We start from the raw sequence: 21795 nt of genomic DNA on the forward strand, positions 1-21795 counted from the left end.
AGGTCTGTGGCGTGCTCAGCCCCGAATGGGACATCTCCATTCTACATCACACTCAGTCCCCAAGGCTCAGGAGACTTCTCAGAAGGAAGGGAAGGTTGTCAGAGCCAGAGGTCGGGGAAGACTCCTAGGAAGCAGAGTCTTCGGGACACAAGAGGGCAGTTGTACTTATGAACAAGATCAAGCCAGCCAGAACTGCAGTGTGGACAAGAACTGAGGAATCACTGAAAGTTGACAGCTGCTGGTATAGGGAGGGCCAGTTTTCTTCAGAGGTGTGGTCCCTGGTAGGTTGACAGTGCTTCAGTCATAGCCCCACATCCATTTTGGATTCAGTGAGCTATTAAATGATGATGATGGTGATGGTGGTGATGATGATGATGGTGATGATGATGATGATAAAAGGCATGATATTGGAAGGGGTACAAGTAGGGGGATCTGAGAGGAAAGGAATGGGGGTGGATATGATCAAAATACACAGCATACATGTATACTATGTATTTTTTATTCCTTCTCAAAAAAATGTTAAAAACTTAAGGTGCTGGAGAGATGGCACAGAACTTAAGAATATATATAGCTGTTTCAAAGGACCCAAGTTCAGATCACAGAACCCAGGTTAGGAGGCTCATACCCTCCTGGAACTCCAGATCCAGGGGGTTCCACTGCCCTCTTCTGGCCTCCACAGGCACTGCACTCACATGCACAAATCCACACAGGGACACACACACACACACACACACACACACACACACACACACAAAATCTTTTTTAAAAAATTTTAAATAAAGGGGGAGCAGCTGAAAAAAATGCCCCATCTCTGGCCTCCACATGCACACACGTGTGTATACACACAAACACACAGACACACACACCCAAATCCCCCAAAAATCAGATTTTTGGGAGAATAGACTCTCTTCATCTTTCAGAACAGTCCAAGACAACAAAAGATTCAGAGTCCAGAGAGGGAAGACTATGTGAGGACTAACAACTCGGTCACAGGAGCTGAGTACTCTCCACAACCCAACAGACACAAGACCCCAGGTGACACAGCCGAAGGAACCCAGGTTCCCTAAGCCTTGACTCTTTCGTGTGTAAACACGAAAAGGTTTCATTCTCCTGAGAACGATGCATGGAATATGAGTATCTGCTACATCCCATCACCATGGTTTGATTCTATCATTTCCTCGAGTGGCTAGAAGAGTTTCATTGCTCAGTTTAAGATTGCAATTTCACATTCTATTCAAAGTCTCAGAGTCCTGTGCGACCTGTTCTTCATGGTGGTCCTGCCCCAGGCAAATGCATGGCTCCTCTCTCACACCAGCCTGTTCCTCTGTCCTTACCTGCTGCCTGCTGGGCAGGGGATGTGGGAGCTGGACAGAGGTCTGTGCTGTGTGGTGTCACCACTGCCCTGGCTGGTTCTCTGGTGGACAGAGGACTGCGACAGCTGTGTCTGTGTCCTCTGTTTCATTTCTCATTATCGTGACAAAAATTCCTGACCCCCTCCCAAAAAAAAAAGGAAAGGCTCACTTTGGTTCACCGTTTAAGGGCTATCTTAGTCAGGGTTTCTATTGCTGCAATGAAACACCATGACCAAAGCAATTTGGGGAGGAAAGGGTTTGTCTGACTTACACTTTCATATTGCTGTTTGTCGCTGAAGGAAGTCAGGACAGGAACTCAAACAGGGCAGGAACCCGGAGGCAGGAACTGATTCAGAGGCCATGGAGGGGTGCTGCTTACAGGCTTGCTCCTCATGGCTTGCTCAGCCTGTTTTCTTTCTTTCTTTCTTTCTTTCTTTCTTTCTTTCTTTCTTTCTTTCTTTCTTTCTTTCTTTCTTTTTTTGTTTTTTTGTTTTTTTGTTTTTTCGAGACAGGGTTTCTCTGTGTTGCTTTGTGCCTTTCCCGGAACTCACTTGGTAGCCCAGGCTGGCCTCAAACTCACAGAGATCCACCTGGCTCTGCCTCCCCAGTGCTGGGATTAAAGGCGTGCACCACCACTGCCTGGCTCAGCCTGCTTTCTTATAGAACCCAAGACCACCAGCCCAGAGATGGCCCCACCCACAGTCACTAATTAAGAAAAAGCCCCACAGGCTCACCTACAATCCGAATTTATGGAGTCATTTCCTCAACTGAGGCACCTCCTCTCTGATGACTCTAGCTTGTGTCAAGTTGACCCCAAACTAGCCGGTACAAAGGTCCAGTCAATCACAGTGACAAAGGCAGGAAAGGACAGCAGGGGTGTGAGGCAGCTGGTCACACTCCAGGAAGCAGAGAGATGGACGCTGGTGCTCAGCTCACTGTCCCCTTCTCACTTAGTCCAGGACCCTAACCCTTGGGATGGTGTCACCTCCATCCAGGGCGGGTCTCCCTTCCTCTGTTAAAGTTTCTGGAAGCTCCTTATAGACATGTCAGAGATGTACATCCTCAATGGCCTTAAATACAGTCAAGTTGGCAATGAATATCAACCATTACCAAACCAGTGGGTGATTGTTTGAATATATGTCTCCTTTCCCCTCCCCTAGAACTCATGTGTTAGAAATAAGATCCATAATATAGTGCTACAAGATGGGGCCATTGGGTGGTTAGGTCATAAGGGCTCTGTGCTCAGTGGCCAGTGAGCTAGCTCTTGTGAGTACTGCCAATAATTTAATTTCTTCTCTACCCTGGGTCTGATGGGATCTACCTCTGGTTTCAGCCTTCTTTCCTAGTCATGGTAAAGAAAGAATTGTTCCTTTTACTCCAACCCCATGGAAGGAAATGTCACAGAGAAAATCCTCTCTTTGTACAATAATTACATGCTAACAACATATTAGGAAGATGATTCAGCGCCTAAAGCTCTCACTGTACAAGTGTGAAGACCTAAGTTCAAATCCCTGGGACCCACATAAAAGCCAGAAGTGGTAGCACCTGTCTGTAATACAAGCACTCCTTTGGGGAGATGTGTTGGGAAAGAGTTTCTTGGTGTTGCACAAAGAAACACACAAAGCCAAAGTCACTCAGCAAGGCTGTGCCGTGATCCAAGCTGGGATAGCAAGCACATCAGGGCAGGAAGTACACTTAGGGTTCACACTAAGGCAGGCAAAAACTGTGTCTCATCCCCGTAGGGAAGCCCCACCTCGTGGTCCGACAGGATTGGCTGTGGAATATTCCTTTACACTGTGTGAATATATGTCCCCATGATTGGTTTAATAAAGAAGCTCACTGGACAGGATAAGGTTAGGCAGAAGAACCAAACTGAGACTGCTGGAGAAAAGGGTGGAGTCAGGAGTCCACAGACGCAGAAAGAAGCAAGATGGGCATACCATACTGAGAAAAGATACCAAGCCACACGGCAAAGCATAGATAAGAAATAATGGATTCATTTTAATGTAAGAGTTAGCTAGTAACAAGCCTGGGCTATTGGCCGAGCATTTATAATTAATATTAAGCCTCTGAGTGGTTATTGGAGAAGCAGCTGCTGAGACATGGAGAAACTCCACTTACAATTAGCTAACCTGCATGAAGGGAAGGGTGTGATATTCAAGTCTCAGGAGTTGGGCAACTGCAATCAGGCACATCATGAATGGAGATGGGTGTTTTGGAATATTGACTCTTGGTGGGCTAGCTACCTTTGTCAGTAAAAATCATTTCTCACAGATGGGAGGTGGAGGCAGGAAAATCCCCAGAAGGTCAAGAGCCAACTAGCCAGGTGTCTTGGTTTATTAGTGTATGTCTTAGGCTTACAATTGTTATGATGAGACAACTGTCTTGGTTAGGGTTTTATTGCTGTGAAGAGACACCATGACCATGGCAACTCTTATAAAGGAAAACAGTTCATTGGGGCTGGCGTATAGTATCAGAGGTTTAGTCCATTGTCATCATGGTGGGACACAGTGACTTACAGGCATACCTAGCGTCAGAGAAGGAACTAAGAGTTCTACATTGATCCACGGGCAGCAGGAAAAGACAAAGACACTGGCCTGGCTTGAGCATCTGAGACCTAAAAGCCACCTCCAGTGACATGTCCTCCAATAATACCACACCTGTTCCAAGACTATACCTCCCAATAGTGCCAGTTCCCTATAAGCCTATGGGGCTATTTTCATCCAAACTACCACAAACATCATGTCTAAAAGCAAGTTGGAGAGGAAAGGGTTTATTTGGCTTATACTTCCACACTGTAGTCTACCACTGAAGGAAGTCAGGACAGTGCTAGAACCCGGAGGCAGGAGCTGATGCAGAGGCCCTGGAGGAATGTTGCTTACTGGCTTGCTCAGGCTGCTTTCCTACAGAACCCAGGACCACCAGCCCAAGGATGACACCACTCACAATGTTCTGCCACCCCCCCCCCCCGCCCCCAAGCAATCACTAATTAAGAAAAAGCCCTACAGCTGAATCTTATAGAGGCATTTTCTCAATTGCTGTCCCCTCCTTTGGGATAACTCTAGCTTGTGTCAAGTTGACACAAGAGTAGCCAACACCCCTAGAGTATACAGAAGTGAACACAGGGGTAGCCAGTAAGAGAGCCTGTCTCAAATGAGGTGGAAGGCAAAGGCCAAAGCCATAAGGTTCTCCTCCAGCCTTCACACACCCACATATGCCCACTGTGGCAGGTGGATGCCCATATGCACACACAGGAACTCATACATATACCTATATTACATATACACAAAAAAGCTTTAAAAAATTAAAATATAAACTTAAAATAGTCAAATGTACATAAATAAAACTAGGCATAGTGGTGTGTGATTACAATCCCAGAACTGGGGAGGCTGGGGCAGAAGGATTGCAAGTTCAAGGCCAGCCTGGGCTACATAGCGATGGGGTTCATCAAAACTTTGTCTCAATAACAAGTAGATGAGCAAATAACAAATAAGCAGTAAGAAAAAGAAATTATATACCCCAGCATCTACCAAATTAGTCTTCTCCTAAAAGAACCCTGGAGGTGGTCTTTTTCAGTAATAATAATTTCAGGTGTGGTATTAGTCAGGGTTCTCTAGGTACAGAACCAGTAACATACATTCATGTTACAAGGGGATTCATTAGGTTGGCTTACATGATACCTCCAGAGTTGCCCAACGATGTCTTCACATTGGAGAGGCTAAGAACCCATGAGGCTGGGAGGACTTCCGGATTGCCTCCAGTCTCCAGTCCACATTGGAAAGCTGGAGAGATGGGTTCCAACATCACTGAGGGAATCAGCGGCTGCAGCAACAGAGCAGATGAACTCATCAGCAAGAGTTAACACTAAGCAGGCAAAAAAGTGAAGCCTTCCTTTTCCTGTGCCCTTTTATCTTGGTGGCTACCAGAAGGTGCCAACCACATTTGGGGAAGGTCTTCCCAGGACTCTTAAGGCCATCAAGACCATCTCCATTAGATATGCCTACAGATATGCCCACAGACCAACTTGATCTATGCAGTCTCTCATTGAGAGTCTCTTCCTAGGTGAGCCTAGATGGTGACTCTAATTATCATTGATATTTAGGTTTCTTTTTTATTTTCTCTTTTCAGACGTAGTCCCCACTAATGAGATTTGCTATGTAGCTGAGGATGACCTTGAACTCCTGTTCTTCTTGCCTCCACCCCAGGAGTGCTGGGATCATAGTGTGAACAACCAAGTCTCATCTATGCTTTGGGTAGAACCCAGGGCTTTGTGTAAGGTCAGCAAGCTTTCCACCAACTGACCCGCGCTTGCAGCCAACACCTCCCTTTTAAGAGCTGGGAAGAGGTTCGCCCCAGTATGTTAAAAGGTCTTGGAAGCACACAGCAACCACTGTTGCCGGAAGCCCTTCTGACTCCACCCCAAACAATCTCAAGTGTTTAGTTTGCACGCCTTCATTTCCTGCCCGTGTTCTCGCCTTCCAAGGCTGTTTTCTGGGCTTTGAAAGACTCAAAATATGGCTCGCTAAGAGGGCGCGATGTGAATGGCACCTTCCACAAACCTCAGACACCTCTGAACAGCCCTGGGAGCTGGAGACAACTGCAATCAACAGACGTGTCTTCCTCACAGAAGCGATTCCGAGGGGTCTGCAATGAATGCTTTAGAGAGACTATTTAAATGACATGTAGTGGGGAGGCCAGAGCTGTTTTGTCCTGGCGTCCTATTCCACAGGTGACGGGGCTGGGGGGGGGGGAACAGGACGGGACGGGTCCTTGCATGGACGGCACAAGACTCTAGGCTCCATTCCCAGCACTGCAGAAAAACAAGTTACATGAAGTTGCAATAAAAGGCGGACGTTACAAGAGAAGGCATGGTGGCCCTTGGGGAACTGGGGTAGAAGAACTGACGTGAGAGCCTGTTGTCACCGGCATTGTGAGGGTCAGAGCTTGGGCCCTGGCGGCTCTAACAAGCCAGGCTCAGTCCCCAGTCCTCAATAAGCCAATTAAACAGGAAAACAATAGTGAGAAAAAGAAAGGAGATCGATTCAGTGTGGCCATACTGGAAAGAGGAACACCGAGGTGTACACACACACACACACACACACACACACACACACACGCACACGCACACACTCCTTAAATGGACATTTAATCCTCAATTTGACAGTATTGCGAGGTGGAGTCTTCAGAGGTGACTACGTCTATGAGGGTGGGGCGCTTACACAGGAAATTAGTGCCCTTTTAATGCAGACTCCGGAGCTGGCTTCCCCTCCCCAGCAAGGGAGGACACAGTAAGAAGGTATCATCTATGACGCATAAAGCAGGTCACCAAAATGTGTTCCAGGACCCTTACGGCTATTTATCCAGGGAAGTGATACAGACAACTGCTTGAGCATCCCAGCAAGGCTTTCTTCTATGGCTCCCTTAAATTCCTCTTGTTCCAGCTTCACACCTAACTCACCCCACATGTTCTAACTTGAGATGTCACATTGTCTTAATACATCTAAATACAATTTTCCTCTCATGGTAAATGATACAGTGGCGCATGGGGCCAACCCCACAGCCGTCGTCAGTGCATAGCGGCCTCTGTGAACACAGGAGACGTGCACAGAGCCAGATGTGGAGCAGCGTGTTGTACCCACAGAGGGGAGAGGATGAGGAGTTTGAGGAGCCAGAAGGTGACATAGTGAGTTTCAGTATAGTCCGGGTGCCCACGGAGACCTCATCTAAATGAAAATAAAACAGCCCCTATCAAAAGGACAGGAGGAGGAGGAAGAGCAGGAGGGGGAGGAGGAGGGCAGGAGGAGGAGCAGGAGGGGGAGGAGGAGGGCAGGAGGAGGAGCAGGAGGGGGAGGAGGAGGAGGAGGAGGAGGAGGAGGAGGAGGAGGAGGAAAACCCCAAGGACATAGAGAAACTCACAAACTGAACAAACATATTCTCTACTTTCTGTAAAATTTTCAGATGGACTGGTCCAGAGTGCCCCCTGGTGGCCAGGAACATGATTTTCTTTGTGCGCTGCTAAACCTGACTGAGACTCAACAGTGGGACTTCACTACGGAAAAGCCAGGCTCCTCCTTGTTCTTGGTTTCTATCACTATCTCTCTGTCTCTCTCTGTCTCTGTCTCTCTCTGTCTCTCTCTCCTTTTCTCTCTGCCCTTCTTCTTTTCCTCTTGTTTGAAATGCCTCCTCCCTTCTCCCCCCCCAACAGCTCTTCTGCCCGCTGTGATGACTATTCTTGTCTTTCCCCTTGACTACATCTGGAATTAACTACACCTGTAAGGGAGTTTTTCTTAATTCAATCGTTTGAAGTGGGAAGACCTCCCTTTTAATCCAGATGTTTTGAGCTAGGAATCTCCTCCACCTTTAGTCAGGGTCACACCTTCTGGTGTGTAGCGGGCAGCCTATATAAAGGACATAGAAGAAGAAATCTCTCTCTCCCTCTGTCTCTCTCCCTCTGTCTCTGTCTCTCTGTCTCTCTCTGCCTGCTTGCTCTCACTGGCAAGTCCACTCCTTCATTAACATTAGACACTACTTCTTTGGGATTCCGGCATACACCAAAGACCAGCTGAGATACCCAGCCTCATTTTAGACTCACAATCTTGAGCAACTACTGAATTCTTGGGCTGTTAGTAGACAGCCACTACCTAGCTGCCCCACAGCCTGCAAGCCATTTCTAATAGATCCCCCATATATATTCATTCTATCAGTTCTGCTCCTCTAGAGAACCCTGGCTAATACATCCACCTGTTTCTGCCTTCCTACCCTGGCCTCTTTGCCAGGTCCTTCTGCTCTGCTGGCTTCTAAATGATTGTGTCCTTTATGTCATGATGTGGCTCTGTCCTCATCTCAATGAGTTATCCCACCCTGTGCAAGACTTTTGGGGGGATGGGAACCGGGATTAGCTATAATTAATATAATTAGCTGTAGAGCACATATTTAAAAATCCCAAGTGAGGGGCTGGGGTGTGGCTCAGTGGTAGAACTTCTGCCTAGAATCCCCCAGTGAGGGGCTGGGGTGTGGCTCAGTGGTAGAGCCCCTGCCTAGAATCCCCCAGTGAGGGGCTGGGGCGTGGCTCAGTGGTAAAACACCTGCCTAGAATCTCCCAGTGAGGGGCTGGGGCGTGGCTCAGTGGTAAAACACCTGCCTAGAATCCCACAGTGAGGGGCTGGGGTGTGGCTCAGTGGTAAAACACCTGCCTAGAATCCCACAGTGAGGGGCTGGGGTGTGGCTCAGTGGTAAAACACCTGCCTAGAATCCCACAGTGAAGGGCTAGGGTGTGGCTCAGTGGTGGAGCACCTGCCTAGAATCCCCTAGTGAGGGACTGGGGTGTGGCTCAGTGGTAGAACTCCTGCCTAGAATCCTCCAGTGAGGGGCTTGGGTGTGGCTCAGTGGTAGAGCACCTGCCTAGAATCCCCCAGTGAGGGGCTGGGGTGTGGTCAGTGGTAGAGCCCCTGCCTAGAATCCCCCAGTGAGGAGCTGGGGTGTGGCTCAGTGGTAGAGCACCTGCCTAGAATCCCCCAGTGAGGGTCTGGGGTGTGGCTCAGTGGTAGAGCACCCTGCCTAGAATCCCCCAGTGAGGGGCTGGTGTGTGGTCAGTGGTAGAACTCCTGCCTAGAATACCCCAGTGAGGGGCTGGGGTGTGGTCAGTGGTAGAACTCCTGCCTAGAATCCCCCAGTGAGGGGCTGGGGTGTGGCTCAGTGGTGGAGCACCTGCCTAGAATCCCCCAGTGAGGGGCTGGGGTGTGGTCAGTGGTAGAACTCCTGGCTAGAATACCCCAGTGAGGGGCTGGGGTGTGGTCAGTGGTAGAGCACCTGCCTAGAATCCCCCAGTGAGGGACTGGGGGTGTGGCTCAGTGGTAGAGCACCTGCCTAGGATCCCCCAGTGAGGGGCTGGGGTGTGGCTCAGTGGGAGAGCACCTGCCTAGAAACCCCCAGTGAGGGGCTGGGGTGTGGCTCAGTGGTAGAGCACCTGCCTAGAATCCCCCAGTGAGGGGCTGAGGTGTGGCTCAGTGGTAGAGCACCTGTCTAGAATCCCCCAGTGAGGGGCTGAGGTGTGACTCAGTGGTAGAGCCCCTGCCTAGAATCCCCCAGTGAGGGGCTGGAGTATGGCTCAGTGGTAGAGCACCTGTCTAGAATCCTCCAGTGAGGGGCTGAGGTGTGGCTCAGTGGTAGAGCACCTGCTGAGCACTTACAAGCCTCTGGATCCCATCATCAGCCCTGCACTTCAATAACAGCTAAATGTGTCCAGTGCTGGTGGCACAAACCTTTAATCCCAGCACTCGGGAGGAAGAGGCAGGCACATCTTTGTGAGTTGGAGGCCAGCCTGGTCTATAGAGTGAGTTCCAGGACAGCCAGAGCTGTTACACAAAGAAACCCTGTTTTGAAAAAACCAATTAATAATAATAATAATAATATAAATGCTCTGAATCTTAACATTGTATTTAATTCATATTAACTATAAAATTGACTGTGGTATTTCCACATATGCACAGATCCAGCTTTAAGCTTCTCCTAAGTCCCTGTGTGTGCTTCTTAAAAATAATCAGACAGAATAACCCCTACATCTCCCCCAGTGTTCTGGGGCATGTATGTATAGGAGACTGGGATCCTCTTGGTGGCTGAGACATTCTCTGTGAAGGGGAAAGAGGCAGAAAGTGGAAACCGGAGGCTGATGTTTCTGGGAGCAGTGCTGTGTGGGGTGAGATAGAGTATGACCCGGCAGCTTGGCTCTCAGCACCCTCTGAGGATCACACAAAGTGACCGTTTCTCTTGGCCCAGGCCTGGAGGGTACACAAGATGACCCATGATCTCCTACAGGCATGCCTTGATGGGCAGTCGTCCGAGAGGTGGCCCTCTGAGCTCAGGCTACTTCAGCGAGAGCCCCTGGATGTGAGGGGCTGGGAGGGAGGTTCCAGCCCTGCAGCCTTTCTGTGAACAACAGAGGCGGTGGCCTGGCAGCGTGTGACCTTTTAAGGCATCCTTTAAGGAAGCTGTATATGTTAACCACTCCAATTTAGAGAAAGCAAACCACTTTGAGTCCCCCGAGTCTTCAAATTAGACAGGTAGGAGAAGAAGGGGGGCATGCTAAAAAGAGAAGGAAGAAAGGGAAGAGGGCCGACGAAGCCGGATACAGCAGGAATTCCATGGATGGGATGGTCACACCAGTTGCCCCGACCTCTGGAGAGCTAGCTCGCAGGCAGCCCTACCTTCAGAGCGATACCCGTTCCTGTCTTGGATTTCCAAATTTCTTCCATCACCTCCGCATGGGCGCCCCCTGCCACATTCAACTAAACTACGTTCTCATGGCTCCCTCTGGTGTCCACCGTACGCAATAGCAAGCAGGAGGCCAGGGCGCTTCCTGTCTAAGCTTGTTTGGAGGCAGGTCTCTGAATCATGGTATCACCCACGCCCCTTTGCTGTGGAGGATTTGGTGGCTCGCTTTTGCAAGTTCTTGATCTCTTGATGAAAGAAATTAAAAACTGATTCAGAAGGACGTTTGACGAATTTTTTTAGAGTTTGAGAGAAAAAAAGCACACACACACACACACACACACAAAAAAAAAAAAAAAAACAGGATCCCAGCAGGTGTTGGGAGGATAAAGGTAGAGAAGTGGACATAAAAATCAAACGATCTGAGTCAGGGCCAGCAACAGAAGTCTGCACGCAATGGGGTAAGGGAGTCTTCAGAGAAACAAGCCCAAAGATTATCATGCTTAGGATCTGGTATTGAGAGAAGGAAAAAAAAAAAAAAACCCGGAAGGAGAAAAGTCATATTTTGAGTTAGAACTCAGAAAAGTGGACAGGCTTGGCAATGAGGGAGGGGCTTCTAGGGATGACCTGTAAGTACATCATGTCTTTAAGGGGATAATTATTCCTCTCATCTCCTTAGCATGTTTTCGGGTGACTCAATTTTCTTGAGGGGTAGTCTCCTAGCAAGATGATTGACAGCCCAGTGGAATTAACTTTTTTTTTTGGTTATTTTTTGTTTTTTCTAGACAGGGTTTCTCTGTGTAGCTTTGTGCCTTTCCTGGATCTTGCTCTATAGACCAGGCTGGCCTCGAACTCACAAAGATCCGCCTGCCTCTGCCTCCCGAGTGCTAGGATTAAAGGTGTGCGCCACTGCCGCCCGGCTTAAATTAACACTTAAAGGAGGGGCTCTGTCTTAGTTTGGGTTTTTATTGCTGTGAAGAGACACCATGACCACAGCAACTCTTATAAAGTAAACATTTCATCAGGATGGCTCGCTTACAGTTTCAGAGGTTCAGTCCATTATCACCATGGCGGGAGCGTGGCAGCGTGCAGGCAGACATGGTGCTGGAGCTGAGAGTCCTACGTCTTGACTCAGAGGCAACAGGAAGTCAACTGATTGTTGCATTGAGTGAAGCTTGAGAAAAGAGACCTCAAAGCCTGCCCCCACAGTGACGCACTTCCTCCAACAAGACCACACCTCCTAATAGTGCCACTCCCTTTGGGGGCCATTTTCTTTCAAACCATTACAGGATCATAGTATATAACATTCTAATCCTGGGGTTAGATCAGAGAGGAAGTAGATTTCCCTTAATAGGCCTCAATATCTTATAGGCAGCTGCTGTGCAGGTCAAGAGTTTTCTCCCAGCAGCTTTCTGGCTCTGCCAGCAAGGAAGGAGGAGGACTCTTGTCAATCTTAGGAGCTTCCCCAAAATGATAAAGCTTGTTACTCTGGGGAGTCTCGTGAGCTTCCCTGTCCCTCCAGGAGGGAGGGTTCTAGTTCCAGAGATGCTGCAACCCGCAAGTGAGACCTCGTCAAAGAGGAAGAAAGGAAGATAGGAAGAAAGCGACGCTACTTAGACTCTGCAGTGGAGGTTTGGAGGCGTCCACCATTGGAGGAGTGCTTGCCTGGGTTCAAGAGAGGAGAGAGGAGAGTGGAATTTTTAAAATTACCAGCTGGGGAGACATGGGGAATTCTCATCAGGAGGATGAGGCAGGAAGATTGTAAATTGGATGCTGCCTTGGTTACATAGTAAGACTAGATAGATGATAGGTGGATAGATAGATAGATAGATAGATAGATAGATAGATAGATAGATAGATAGATAGATAGATGAATGATAAAGGATAGATAGATACATAAAAAGGTGATTGGTAGAGGATAGATAGAGACAGACAGACAGACAGATAAAGGGTATTTGTATGTTTGCTGGCTCTGTACAGCTCTCTCTACTGATCTTTGTTTGTTTCTTGAAAGCATCACTTGAAGGACCATGCTGCTCTGCCTGGAGGCTATTGATCAGGAATCCAGCTGGCTGCCTCAACACACCCTCCCCAGCCGTTTTCGGCCGGATGTTTGTAACCCCGGCTTTGATATTACCTGTTGGCGCCTCTCCCAGCTGAACTACTGCAGTCTTCTCTGCTGGAGGTGGCCAGCACTCGATTTGACCGGGTTTTGTATCCGTTCATCCATATTTAGTCTTTTCCTTTTGCTTGCTATATACTTAAAAGATTCACTCAGGAAAAAACCAAAAGCATACCTACCATAGATCATTCTTCGGACCATACAGAAGAGGCCTAAACACGTATAACCTTTGAGCATGGCCTTGCTTCTTTCTCAGCTGCAAGTCTGGAAAGTGTTAAGAATATGACAAGAATTCTTATGTGGAGGAAGACTTGTCTTAACCCTTGTTGCCCAGGTTCTCTTTCCTTCTTTCTTCCTTCCTTCCTTCCTTCCTTCCTTCCTTCCTTCCTTCCTTCTTTCCTTCCTTCCTTTCTTTTTTTCTTCCTTCCTTCCTTCCTTTCTTTCTTTCCTTCCCTTCCTTCCTTCCTTCTTTCCTTTCCCTTCCTTCCTCTTTCTTTCTTTCTTTCTTTCTTTCTTTCTTTCTTTCTTTCTTTCTTTCTTTCTTTCTTTCTTTCTGTCTGTCTGTCTTTCTTTTCCGAGACAGGATTTCTCTGTGTAGCCCTGCTGTCCTGGAACTCACTCTGTAGACCAGAGTGGTCACAGAGACCCACCTGCCTCTACCTCCTAACTGCTGGGACTAAAGACAGGAGCTACCACCACTGGGCTGTGACCCAGGTTCTTATCAGCTTGCAGAACTATTCAATGTACCTGTAAGGGCCACCCTACAATCTTATTTATTGAGAGAGAAGCAAGAATTTCTTAGCAACCTTTTGAGATACAGTTTCAGAAGCAACCAAAATCCTATACATATATGGTTGCTGCTAAGTCACAGAAACCGGATCTTCTCTTGAGAAACCCATAGTGTTCTGGGGTGTGTTCTTGCCTCTTAGAGCCTTTCTGCTCACATGCTTGCTAAAATCTGTGTCAAAAGCTCTTCCTAATAAACTAACTTTGCTCGAAGCCAGCTCATTCTGGAATTTTTTCTGCAGACAAATCAAGAATCTTGGTTCTGATGAGTAAAGGTCTCAGGAAAGTGCTTCTTGGCTGCATCATAAAACTGTCTCTAGCCAACTGCCCAAGGCTGCCAACAACTCTACATTAATAAATTGAGTTCACTGGACATGAGGGTACATGCCTCTAATCCCAGCACTTGAGAGGTAGGGGCAGAAGGATTAGGAGTCCAAGACGAGATTGGGTTTCACAGACCTGTGTCTCAAAAGAACAATCTCTCGGGGGTTGGGGATTTAGCTCAGTGGTAGAGTGCTTGCCTAGCAAGCACAAGGCCCTGGGTTCAGTTCTTAGCTCTGAAAAAAAAAAAACCAACAAAACAAAACAAACAAACAAACAACAACAACAAAAAAAACCCCTGAGTTCCTAGGGCTAAGGAGCATCACACAGTATTAGATTGCCAGTCCAGAATCCCCCAGTGAGGGGCTGGGGGTGTAGCTCAGTGGTAGAGCACCTATCTAGAATCCCCCGGGTGAGGGACTTGGGTGGCTCAGTGGTAGAGCACCTATCTAGAATCCCCCAGTGAGGGGCTGGGGTGTGGTTCAGTGATAGAGCCCCTGCCTAGAATCCCCCAGTGAGGGGCTGGGGGTGTGGCTCAGTTTTGGGGGCATTTGCCCAGCACATTCAAGGCCCTAGGTCACCAGCACAGGCAGCTGGAAATGGACAGGATAGAGAAACAGATCTAGAGAGGTTCTGGGTTTTCTCAGGTTGCTAAGGACACAGGCAGGTAAAGCTAGACTGTAAATGCTGTCTCAAGGGCTTTTTTCCACTATGCCTTTCATCGGAAGCTTCTAGCACTTTCTACCTGAGATACTACTTTGGCTTTGCGTCTGTGGTGACAGCCAAAGACAACCAGCAGCTCCATACTGCAGAATAACACTAAGAATTCTTTCCTTTCTTTTCCTCTCTTTTTCTTTAAGACAGGGTCTCATGGAGCCCAGGCTGGCCTCAAACTTGATATGTAATCAAGGACAACCTTGAACTTCTGATCCTCCTGCCTTAGCCTCCTGAGTCCTGAGATGACAGCGTGTACCACCATCATTGTTTATTCAGTGCTGGGGATGGACCCCGGGGCTTCCTGCATGCTAGACAAGCACTGTACCAACAGAGATCCCCAACCCCCAACTTTCTGTCTCATCAAGAACCAACTGTATTCTGGCAAACACCTACATTTAATAGATTTTTCAGAATTGCACACAAAATGTCAAGAATTTAAACACACACACACACACACACACACACACACACACACACACACACACACCCTGCTCATACGATCTCTTTCAGCTCCATTATTGCCACAGAGGCCTAACTTGTTTTTCAATTATAAAGTCGAACAGTAAAGAGGTCTTGGCTAAGTGTACCACAGAATTCTGTCTTCCCCTCCTTTTTATGCGCAGTACGTACAGACCGTCAACAGTCGTATCTTATTTTCTCCCTCCGCATTGATTGAGGCAGAAAAGGGATGCACAGCCACCGCCCGTCACAAATATCCATCCAGAGCGGTAATTATCGCATCATTATATTCGCTATTTCACTTGTCATGTACCATTAGAAGGTAACAAGATCATTGTCAGTCAGAGATTGTGGAGATAATTAGAGCATCCATAGGTTAGCAGGAAATCAAATTGGTGCCGGTACCCATCAATGCCGAGGAGCCCAATATAATTAGAGGGGGAATATGCAAAGGCGGAGATGAATCAAAGCCCCTCAGGGACCAGCCACCAGGACTGATTGGAGAGCGACTCTTCCAGGATCTGATGCTGCAGATGGTGATACTGAAATAGGTGTATGGTTAAGAGGCAGTGAGGTCTGCCAGAAATAGCATGTCAAGGAGTATCCATGACACCTGCGGCGCTGGATTCAGCGAAGCCCGGGATTTGGTGTATTTTCCAACCCACTGGTTTTATTTTCTTCCCCTTTATTTTTTATTTATTTATTTTTGTTGTTTGTTTGTTTTTTTTCTCTAGTCTGACAGTCCCTCTAGCTATAAAATGGTGCTAAGCCAAGTGAACTTTTCCTCAATTGTTGCTCTGGCCATTTCAGGTTTAGGGATTGTTGGATTTTGTTTGTTTTTTTCTCCTGCAATGTATTCTGACACTAAGACACTTCTCCAGGTTGGTCGGTTGCTTTTAGATTAATCTTATTATTTATTGTATTGTGGGGGGGGCACACAGATATACATGTTGGATACATTTGCTCTTGGAGGTCAGGAGAGCATGTTGGGTCCCTGGGAGCTGGAGTTGCGGGTAGTTGTGTGACCTACGTGCTGGGAACCAAATTTGTAAGAACATCAAGTGTTCTTAGCCACAGAGCCCTCTCCCCAGTCTCCCAGCTCAGCTTCTATAAGCCTGTGAGCTCGCCTTGTGTCCCTCCTCCAACCAGGAATCTTGTCACATGTCCCTAGACTTTTCCAAGAGCTCTGTGGAGTCCATACAGCAGTGGATCTCAACCAATGGGTTGAGACCCCTTTGAGTATCACAGGGGTCGCATATCACATATCCTGCATATCAGATATTTACATTATAATTCCTAACAGTAGCAAAATTAGTTATGAAGTAGCAACAAAAATAATGTTATGGGTTGGGGGTCACCACAACATGAGGAACTGTATTAAAGTGTTGCAGCATTAGGAAGGTTGAGAACCACTGCCATACAGCATCTCTGGTTTCTGTCTTTTGTGTCCACAGCTTACCCGGCAGCCACCTCGTTCCAACTGACCTTGATCGCCTTAATCCAAACAGAGAATTGAGCAGTATTAAAAGAATAAATTAATAGTACATTCACTTTCGTATGTTTGTACATGTGTATGCCATATACATGCGTGGGCACACTTGTAGGGGTCAGAGGACAACTTTTATGCGTTAGCTCTCTCCTACTGAGGGGACCTAGCATATGAAGACAGAACTCAGTCAGTGGCTTGACCCTGCCCTCCAGCTGGCTCCCTAGCCCAATTTTATAGTCTAAAACAAGGAATTCACCCTGTTCCTTTCTTTTAGACAGGGTCTCATGTAGGCCAGACTGGCTTTAAGGACGACCTTGAACAGTGAGAACAGACGTGTGTGTGTGTGTGTGTGTGTGTGTGTGTGTGTGTGTGTGTGAGAGAGAGAGAGAGAGAGAGAGAGAGAGAGAGAGAGAGAGAGAGAGAGAGAGGGAGGGAGGGAAACAACTTCCAGGAGTCAATTCTCTGCTTCGACCCAGTGTCCCAGTGATGAAACTCGGGTTGTCTTGGTGACAAATGCTTTATCCTGCTGAGCCACCCCACTGGTCATGACCTTGAATTTCTAATCCTTCTGCCTCCCCCTCCCAAATCCTAGGATTACAGGTGGGAATCACATCTAATTTCTTCAGTGCTGGGGGTGGACCTCAGGGCTGTGTGCATGCTAAGTGAAGACACTACAGACCCATGGGAGCTACAACCCGCTGCCTGGGGATGTTAGTTTTATTCAAAACATACAAAATGAAAACAAAACAAACAAACGCATCATCACCAAAGGATGCTGGACCAGCTGCTGGTCCATACCTGGTTCAGGAGGGTGACCCGCCACTGTGAAGAGGACCTTACCACTCCGGCCATGGGGGGGGGGGGATGGTGCAAGGCCAGGGGTAGGGGGTTGGGGGGGGGATCCTTTCTCTTGAACTTGGTCTAGACTGTTGGGGGCTTCTTTGCCTAACTATGAGTGGCACCTCACACAAAGAAACTCTGAAAACTTGGTTCACATTTTTTAATAACATGGCACATTTACATTACACAAGAATGCTCCTCCAATGAGACATGCTAAAGATCCCCGTTGCCTCCCTTCCTGACTGAGTAGGATCCGGAAAGGACTTTTTTTTTTCTTTTTTTTTTTCCTTTTTTTTTTTTTTTTACATACAAGAGAAACAGCAGAAAGCCCTGTACAGAACAACCCCTTTACAATGCTGAGAACTACCACTACAGGTTCAGTGCACAGAATCCTGGGGATTTTTTTTTTAGTTGTCATCTTAAAAAAAAAAAAACCGAAACAAAACAAACAAAAAAGAAAGATGAAAGAAAAAAAAAGAAAGAAAAACACTGCACACGTCTGGTGTCCACAAAATCTGAATTCACAACTAAACCTTCAGTTGACTACTAAAATAGATCTCTCTGCTGTTAAAAACAATGGTCTGTAGTTTACATTTTTTTTCCTTTTTTGGGGGAAAAAAACAAAGAAACAGGATAACAATGTCAGGTAGCACTTTAATATACTAGAGGACCAAATGGAACTAATTTTTATTTCTTACATGTATTTTACAGGCCAGTAGACAAGATATATTGTATTTTTCTCGGCTAGTAAAGTCATATTCTCTCCAAATATGTAGACAAGAGGGTTGATGTCTTTATAAAAGTGTCATGAAGACATTAAGACTGATGAAAACTCACACACACACACACACACACACACACACTTGCACAAGAGCGCGCGCACACGCACACTTCTCTCTGCCACTTTTCGCCCTCTGTAATTCCTGATGGCTCTTACAAGATTTACTTCCCAGGCTTCCATTTCTTATTGAAATAACAACTATTCACATCGGGGCTCCATGTACCTTCAATTGGTCAGTTACCTTGGAAACATACCCATCCGTGGAGAAAACCGGCACAGCTTTCTTTCAGGACCTGCGTGAGTGTCCTTAAATCACATTATGGAACAAGTAAGTGTGGACATGCTATGAGATATAGGACCCCGGGGCTGGGGGTGGGGAGGGCACGGCTCCCACTTGAAGCTGCCCTGCATCACCACGGCATCAGAGGTGACCAGAGATCCTGGTGACCTGTCTGTCTGTCTGTGTCACCTGTCTGGCAGACACGGCCCACCTGGCCCTGATTATCAAAGAACAATCCCATCTTCCCTGGGCAAAGCTGCTTCTGGTTCTTACACTTCCGGGGGTGGGGGTGGGGGTTCACCTTTCCCCATTTCGCCCCAGGAAGACCACAAGCAACAACTTCAGATGCAAAGTTCCAGCCTGGGTTCCAGATTAAAAACAAACAAACAAAAAAAAAAATGGGGGGAGGGGTGCTTCTCCATTTGAAAAACAAACAAAACAAAAAAACAAAAAAAAAACAAAACAACAAAAAAAAAAAAGGAAAACAGTTGTATAACATCATCTCAGGTAAGTGCTTGTTCAGGGAAAATATGACCTTAAGTATGTTGTAAATGGACTTGAAAAGGCTCCTTTGAGTTAGATGGGCTTTGGGAAAAGCCCTCCTATTCATTGCATAGTTGAAGGGTTAGCAGAAGGGAACCCGGCCTCCTCCTCCTCCTCCTCGGAGGGCCGCGTTCGCTGATATTAGACTTGTAAATAGCGCATTTGAAGAAGTATTAATGTATTATGTTACTTAATCTTTCCTATTTACATCTGTACAAGTAAAGCTTTCGTCTTTTATCTTTTGCATATATGAACCGTCAGCTCATGAAGCAATCTCTTTTTACACTCTATGTACACGCCTCCTCCTCTGAGACAGCTCGGGGTGACGGATCGATGCCCCCCCCCCCAGCCCACCCCCATGATCATCAGATCCTTGTGTGTTGTTACCTTCGCCGTTTTGGTTCAAATCAAAGTTTTATGCAAAGAACGACAGAACTAAAAAGTAAGGAAGTGTAAGAACAAACAGGACCTGGCTAAAAGGTCTGAAAAATCCCAACATTAATATACAAAAACATTTCAACATCCAAACGGAGTCTCTGTCCAATTTTTTTTTCCCCCAGGGGAAGAATTGGAGCTCTGCACCTCTCGGATTTGGGGGCGCAGGAGTTGTCTCTTGAGTCTTGGGGGAGTATCCCTGGGGTTTTCCCCCCAACTCTGAGGTCCACCTCGCTCCTCCAGGGCTTATCGAGCTTCGATGTCTTTCAGTGTGTGGGACGGTGGCCTCTCTCGGATTTCAGCCGACAGAGGCGTAGTCCTCCGGGGGGATCCCGGGCGGCCCCCCAGTGTGGAGATGAGCGGAGGTGGGGCGCTGAGCGCCGCGGTGGGCGGGGTCTTGTTGAGCAGTCCGTTCTGGTGGCCCGCGGTAGGGCTGATGCGGGGGTAGTGCATACTGGGCAGGCCTGGCGTGAGCAGGCTCGGGTGTGGGAGGTGTCCGTCCAGAGAAGCGGGGTGCACGGGGTGCAACCGTGGGTGCTCGTAGTCCTCCCGCAGCACGTGCAGCCGCTCCCGCTCATCCAGGTGTCCGCCCCGTTCGTGCTCCCGCCGAGGGTCCACGGCTAGCGGGTGGTGGTGGTGATGGTGGTGGTGGCTATAATCATGAGGCTCCCTGTCCCTGAAGGAGCGGTCGGCTTCGTACAGCCGGGGTGTGGAGAGCCGGTGCAGGGGGTCGTTCCTGAGCAGGAAGTCCCTGCCCAGAGGGTCCCTTCGGTGCATGTCCAAGTCACGGTAAGGATCCCTCAAGGGGTCCCGCATGGGGTCCCAGTGGAAAGAGGGGTACGGGAAGCGCTCTCCCCCCGGGATCGGGCTGAGGCCCATAAACGGGGTCATCATGCGTGTCCTGTCCAGACTACCGATACTGTTCATGGCATGGATGCCCGTCACTCCCACGGTCATGGGCATGGATGCCAGAGGCCCCGGGTGCACGCTGGCGCTGGCTGAGGAGCTGGGTGGAGGTGCCTCCGAGGTCCTGTGGGCCTGCGGGGCCTCTGTGGGTAGGTCGTGGTCTTCCTTGCGTTCTTCTTTGACCTTGACCTCGGCGCTCTTCTTGGGGTTCTCGTAGGCCGGCTCACCCTTGCGTGGCTCGGCCTCCCGGCTGGAGGTGCTGTTAGGCCTGGTGCCGTCCACACCCGGTGTCCTCACGTAGGGTGACGGCACCCGGGACAGCTGCTTGGGTTCCTCGCCTGCTCCACGTCCCTCGTGGCTGTGCCCGTCTCTCTCGGGCAGGTGGCCTTCCTTGGCTTTGTGCTCTTCGGTGGTCAGGTCCTTTCGGGATCCCGAGTGGTCTCTCTCTTTGGGTTTATCTTTCTCACGAGCCTCAGTATTCAAATGACCCCTGGTCGTCGGATCGGTGGAGCTGCGGTTATGGCCCAGGGCGCTCACCGGGACGGGAGGTGCTGGGGAAGGATGGCTGGGGTGTCTTTTCTCAACGCTTTCCCTGTGAGGGGGGAGAGGGGGGACAAAATGAGATGGGCTTGCCAACCAGGCAAGGATCGCTCGATGAGATGGTGGTGTGAGGACGGACTAGATCACCCAGGTAGTGGGCAGTGGCCTGCGGCCGGGCAAGGCCAGCCACCTTCATTCATCCAGATTCTAGAGGCAGCGTCGTGGGTGAAGGCCTACGGATGAGGGTGAGTGGGGGTCCTAGGGACCTGCCTTGACCAAGGTCACCAAGGATGTGTATGGAGAGCCATCGTGGACCAGGGTGGTCATGGAGCAATACTGCAAGACAGTCGACCTGTTTAGCTTCTCAGGATAGCTTTGGGTTAAGAATACAGCCCAAACACAAGTTAGAGATTTTTCTTCTGACTCTGGATATAAAGCTGAGGTGGGGAAGGGTTTAATATAGAGTGAGGGGGCTGTTTGCAGCAGCTGACTCTAGGAACAAAGGCACTACTTCAGGCTGAAGAATGTAGATACACACCAAGGGTGGTTGGAAAGGTAGCCCCACCCTCCAGATTACTGGAGTGTCAGAAACCTCCAAGCTGATGTGTAGACAGACCAAAAGCTATAACGGACACGGGGGTCAGAACACAGAACCTCGCTGACTGAGGATGCTGTAGGAGAGGACCCAGGAAGAGACCGTGAAAGCAAACTTTTAGGGACCTGGCCTGGTCAGGACATGTCTATGGACGGGGGATAGGAGGCAGAAGAACAGAAGATAAACAGTTCAAACTCTGAGAGTCGAGAGGGAGAGAGCTGATGCATCCCAGTTCGCATCTCGGGACAGATGTGCAGTAGTAGATAAGGGAGAAGCCAGAGGTTGTGTGGACCAAAAGTGGCAGAGACCGGAGTGCAGAGGACAACAGTGAGGTGCGCGGGGAAGCTGACCTACAAATTCTGCTTCCTGCTAATGCACAGAGACTGACAAGAGTAGCCTTAGAGGGGAAAAGAAGAAGAAAA

General features: G+C 48.4%; 1 protein-coding gene across 5 annotated transcripts in view; it reads right to left on the reverse strand.

Moving 5' to 3' along the window:
- Positions 1-17439: 17439 nt before the first annotated feature.
- Positions 17440-21795, reverse strand: part of Auts2 (activator of transcription and developmental regulator AUTS2) — a 1119825-nt gene continuing 1115469 nt past the window's right edge. For all 5 annotated transcript variants that reach the window (XM_028870211.2, XM_037198545.1, XM_028870212.2 and 2 more), the window contains one exon: positions 17440-20830. In XM_028870211.2, the coding sequence (XP_028726044.1) occupies positions 19579-20830 (1252 nt within the window). In that variant the 3' untranslated portion in view covers positions 17440-19578. The remainder of the gene's footprint in view (positions 20831-21795) is intronic.

Source organism: Peromyscus leucopus, chromosome 23 (genome assembly GCF_004664715.2).
Source record: "Peromyscus leucopus breed LL Stock chromosome 23, UCI_PerLeu_2.1, whole genome shotgun sequence".
Lineage (NCBI taxonomy): Eukaryota > Metazoa > Chordata > Mammalia > Rodentia > Cricetidae > Peromyscus > Peromyscus leucopus.